At 33.4% G+C, this 5,522-nt stretch overlaps 1 protein-coding gene across 1 annotated transcript; it reads right to left on the reverse strand.

Annotated features, from left to right (window-relative positions):
- Window positions 1-2,778: 2,778 nt before the first annotated feature.
- Window positions 2,779-3,953, reverse strand: LOC108774358 (putative nuclease HARBI1). Its single transcript, XM_018540448.1, has 4 exons — window positions 3,933-3,953; window positions 3,662-3,802; window positions 3,314-3,581; window positions 2,779-3,202 (listed from the first exon to the last, which is right to left on the reverse strand). The coding sequence occupies exons 2-4, from the start codon at window positions 3,682-3,684 to the stop codon at window positions 3,140-3,142; spliced, it is 354 nt and encodes a 117-aa protein (XP_018395950.1). The 5' UTR covers window positions 3,685-3,802; window positions 3,933-3,953; the 3' UTR covers window positions 2,779-3,139.
- Window positions 3,954-5,522: the final 1,569 nt, after the last annotated feature.

Raw genomic sequence — 5,522 nt, forward strand, 5'->3', positions numbered from 1 at the left:
AGGGCCAATGTCACAAAGCTTCGATTAACTAATCGGCCTAGTAACTTTGCAGGCTTTCAACTGAAACTGATGTCGGAGTATTAATGTGAGCTCAGTTCCGACATCAACTTCAGTTGGAAGCCTGCAAAGTTATTAGGCCGATTAGTTAATCGAAGCTTGATGACAGTGGCCCTTACTCGGCGTATTTTAGCGGCAAGTTTGAAATTGAGAATACCAAAAAGAGTTCCGAAGAACCATTCGGTCGCGGCGGACGCGTTTCGGATCGGGTGCTTTTTATTTTATATTTTTGAAAGTGTTGCTAACTTTGACTGAGCATAGTATTACATTGACGTGTGCCTGAGAATGAGCTCGTCTCGATAGTTCGTTTTGATGGCTAGGACTCCTATGACGCGCGTTATTGCAATGTGACGACGCCGTAAACGCAGACGCCCGGAGACCGTTCGAGCAATGCCATTTTCGCGGGCATTACATCACTCGTTTGTTTTCATATATTTATACGGTTTACATTAAAGACGTGATCTGACCGTATAGACCTTCTATTTCATTGAGCCATTAATTAAAGAAGAAGAAGAAAAGAAATGACTGACAATAAGCTAAATATTGTAGAAGCGGACATAACTCGCCACACATTGGTGACAAGAGAGAACGGAGAGATTATCCGTGCTGATGGGCATATTGTAGTGTTCGACAATATTGGTAAGTACATGATGATTAAATGTAAACAGAAACTATGAGAGAGACTCTAAGTCAATTCTCCTATACAATTTTCTGTTTTTAATAATATTTTTCTTTAATAGATAATAATATGTACTGCGTTCTCGAAAATGAAAAAAATCTTCAGCTTTTCGGTCTTATACCAGCTACATTACAGCTTGATGATATAGGTATATATTAAATTTTAATCATAGAGTCAAAAATAGTGTGATTACTGATCTAATAACCGATTATTATTCTTATATGTTGCAGTTTCTGAATTAAGCATTTCGTCATTGGAGACCTCATGTTCACCCATTGTAACATGTTTACCAGAAGCAGAAATTGTGAAGAAAACAACCAAAGAAAAAGGTAAGAATGAGTTGTTATAGACCTAGTTTACACTCAGCCGTCCAATCCCGATTCACTTCAAAGTGAAGTGAAATTTCTTGGGTGTAAACGGATTAGTTTCGACTGATTTCAATCCTCTTTTCTCAGCGGAGTAGAGCGAATCCGGTGTAAACATTCCATAAATCCACTTCACTTCGAAGTGAATCAGGATTGGACGGCTGGGTGTAAACTAGGTCATAGGCTGTGTTCCAAATTTACTATCAGCTGAAAATTTACAGTTTACGTTATGTGCACTATAGATTTTCAATACTAGCAGTTTTTTTTCAATTTTGAAACAGTTATAGTAATGATGAGTCAGTAAAACTATACGCATAATTATAATTATATACTCTTAATCTATATATGTTTCAGTTAAGTGGACTAAAAATGCTGTTCTAGCACTAATCACATCCTGGAAAGCTAATCAGCCAAAATTCCAGAACAGTATAAGGAACGATGTAGTATGGAATATAATTGCCTAGGATGTCAAAGAAACAAGACTCATAGTTAACGCCATTCATATCGAAAACAAGTGGAAAAATATAAGGAAAGCGTACATGGCTGTTAAGCAAGTTTAATGGAATGAAGAGAACATTCAAATCTATCAAAGATCACAATTCTAAGTCAGGAAATAATCCTCGATCTTGGCCTTATACTGAAGTGATGGAATCTTTGTTAGGAGAAAAACCTTTTATGAATCCTGTTGCTTTGGCTTCTTCTTCGAAAACTGATACAAGTAGTGATGACAATAATGATATCTCTCCCCTTAATATTTCTATTAGCTCTTCAAATTCACGCAAGAAAAAGAATTCGGAAATTGCAGAGGCCATTATAAAAAGTCGAAAGATAGCCGAAGAAAATAAATTACAACGTCATCAGCAGACAATGAATCAGCGGACTGAAATCCTAAATATTTTAAAAAACCTTGATAAATTTTAAGTATGTAATTTTTTAAACAAAAATTATTAATTTTTAATTATTTTATACTTAAATTTCAATTTTTACATTTTAATTTTATTTTTGTTAGTAGAAGAAAGCATGTTATGATCTCCATGATTAATTCCTGTAATGATAAAACTAAACTGTACTTTATGATATTAAATATGTTTTAAATTTATGATACTAATCTATGTTTTAAAAGTTAAAATAAAATATTTTTATTTTTGTAATGAAAAGTAAAATAAGATAATATTATTTTTTAGATACACCAGAAATCAGTATTAAAGCAAGACATTTTTTTGTGATATAGAAAGTAACATAGATATATCTGTTTTTATGAATAAGATATTAAATAATATATCTCTAGTTTTAAAAGTTTATAAGAAATATCTTATTTTTCTATATATTTAATGTAAAAAATTATATAAGATTTATGACCAGTTATTGACTGATGTGTGAAATAAATACTATGTATAATATTGAATAGAATATAATAATTTATTTCTAATAACATAAATCTTGTTTAAAAAAATATAATTATATATAATAATTATATATATGTAAGTATTATATATAATGCAAGTATTATATAAAATATAAGTATTATATATATAATAAAATTGCTATTATTAGAAATAAGTAACATTTATATCTTCTTATTTAGGTAAAGCGCATATCACAAAGTTACACATGCATTAAACATATCGCATAGGAAGTCTCTCACAAATTAAATCTCTTTTAGCAACATTTGTTCGTTCTTGTGGCGCAGCATTTTGATAAAAATAATTATTATTTTCTTCCTCATTAATTGCTTCAAGTTCGATGTTATCTCCTCTTAATAGGCAAACATTATGCATCACACAACATGCGATTATAAACATTGGGATTAAATCACTTCTATTCATTGCAAGAACAGTTCTTAAACTACGAAATCTTGTCTTCAATAATCCAATAGCCCTTTCAATCTCTATTCTGGCAGAAGAATGGCAGAAGTTGAAGTTTTTTTGTCTTAGAGTGAGATGTCCATTGTCACGATAGGGAACAATGACATTTTGGTGTAGTTTATATGCAGCATCTCCGAGAATGTGACAATCGTCGGGAAATTTTTCAGAATTCCCTAACCACTCTTGCAATTCCGATAACCGAAATACTCGCTGGTCGTGCACAGATCCTGGATGTCCTGCGAAGCAATGAGTAAACTGTGTTTTATGATTACATACTACCTGAAAAAAACAAAAAGCTTACATAAACCTACATTATATTTACATACACGTACACACACACTGCATACCTGCAGTTGGACAGGATGGTACCCTTTACGATTTACATATAATGCTGGTTGAATACGAGGAGCTGGAATATTTATATGAGTACCGTCTATTGCGCCGATAACTTTCGGAAAACCACTATTAGCTTCAAATCCAGCTAAAACTTCATTGACATTGTTGCCTGATGGCCATTTGATGACAGCTGGTGCCAAATCATATAAAGCTTTTACAACTCTTCGTGTAGCACCAAGAGCAGTAGCTCGACTGACGTCAAACTTTTCACATATTGATCTAAAAAAAAATTAGCAATCGTAGACCAGCGATTACTACAATTGTACTTAAAAAATATCAATTTCATATGTAATACTCACCTATAAGAATCAGGAGTTGCCATGCGTCATATCGCAATAAGAAATTGCTTCTCAGGAGAAATCATTGGTCGTCCAGTATATATTCTTTTCAATTTTGGAGCGATAATAGTAAATATATATTCGAATGTATCTTTAGATATTCTGCGTCATAAAATAAAAGTACAGGACAAAATTTTTAATAAATAAATGCATGAATGCACATACAAAAATAACTAAGGTTAGGTGCATGTAATTACTTATACAAATATGCCATGTACAATTTTCAAATTACCTAAAATGTGATTTGAATTGTTGATCACTATAGGCAGGTACAATGTTTTCTACATAGTTTTCCAATCTTAACAGCTTCTTTCTTCTTTCCTGCACGTTTATAATATGTTCTAATACATCTTCTTCTTCACTTTCTGATGATGATGTAAAATTAATAATCTCCATCAAAGTTATTGCGATTCCACGCAAAATTGCAACCTGTTGCGGTGTTAAGACAATACGGTTATCTTCGTCCATTTTGTCACAATTTGTCGTACTGCTCACGGATAACAATGCAATAAAAGTCGTTCGAAGAGCTTGCAATCATAAGCGCCTGTAAGCACCACGATAGCTCCACGAACAACTGAATTGGCGTTAGCGTCTCATAGCGCGAATAGCGTCTTCTCGAACACACCCTTAACCTTAACCTGATTTAGTCCTAAATGAATCAAGCCGTTTACAGCGCAATAGAAACTTTTGATAGGCGTACATACATACCAACTTGGTCTGATACTCGTGATCGGGAGTATCAGATTAAAATGATGCCCTAGCGTTTATACCGAGCGTATCAAATGATTTGGTACGAATATGGTACTTAATACGCGTATCAAGTACTCGGTTTCACTTTTCACGATTCTGCAGTCTGCTCTAGGGAAAAGTTACATAATCGCTGCTCAGATTTGTCCTGTTCGTTCAGAATAAAACGTCCAAATGTGTGACGTTTTCATTATCTGTGGACACCCTTGTCCGGACGAAAAATTTTCATTCTAAACGCACCCCAGGTATTGAGTCTCAAATCGAACTTGTGATCGAAGTCAACCCGACCCGGAGTCAGGTCGAGTCGGTTAAACGAAAACGCTATATCATTCGAAGCACGGAAGTGTCTCTCGAATGGGGAATTGTATTCATTATTTACTGCAGAAAATTTTCTTCAGTTTTCTACGCACAATATTCGAGTTTTTCTGCGCATAATATTTACGCATAGAATGTATTACCTGGTTTATGCTTCGGTCTTAATCCTAAAATTTCAAAATTCAGCCAATGGAATACAGATTTCAGTTAGGACTGGCGGCTGAATTTTTTTTTATTCAAACTGTTTATTAGCTGTACGCGAAATGATTCCTTCTAGTAAAGTTCTGATCGTGATGTGCGGATTAATAAAAAAATTGCGGTTGAGTGAAGATATTTTTTATCAACAAAAATTACGACAAAAAATCGCAAAATTATACATTTTTTATAAAATAAAACGAAAGAGGGAATGCACACAACGAACATGTTGGATTCACCCAACATTCACTTGCGAAAGACGATTTCTACAAGGAGCCAGTGATAATTTTATTAGGGAAACGGAAAATGAAGATGTTAAAAACGAAGATGTTAAATATTACGTACAGTAATTCTTCAGAATAACTTCCTCACCTCCGATTTCGATAAAATTATTCTGCTAGATTCTTTCATTTTATGCAAAACAAGTCGAATAATCCTAATTTCATCGAAATGAGAGGTGAGGAAGCTCTTCTGAAGAATTACTTTGTATATACTTACAATATTTTCAATGTTTGCCATGTTGGGTTAAAATGTAAACACAAACATATAAGGTAAATGTACCAGT

The sequence above is a fragment of the Cyphomyrmex costatus genome, unplaced genomic scaffold, assembly GCF_001594065.2.
Source record: "Cyphomyrmex costatus isolate MS0001 unplaced genomic scaffold, Ccosl1.0 scaffold245, whole genome shotgun sequence".
NCBI lineage: Eukaryota > Metazoa > Arthropoda > Insecta > Hymenoptera > Formicidae > Cyphomyrmex > Cyphomyrmex costatus.

Bases quoted from the DNA above. Each gene is read 5' to 3' on its own strand.
- LOC108774358 (XM_018540448.1), bottom strand. From the start codon at position 3,684: ATGGCAACTCCTGATTCTTATAG. The intron at 3,582-3,661 runs GTGAGTATTACA...ATTTTTTTTTAG, and splicing joins GCAACTCCTGATTCTTATAG to ATCAATATGTGAAAAGTTTG. The intron at 3,203-3,313 runs GTATGCAGTGTG...ATTGCTTCGCAG, and splicing joins ACCATCCTGTCCAACTGCAG to GACATCCAGGATCTGTGCAC.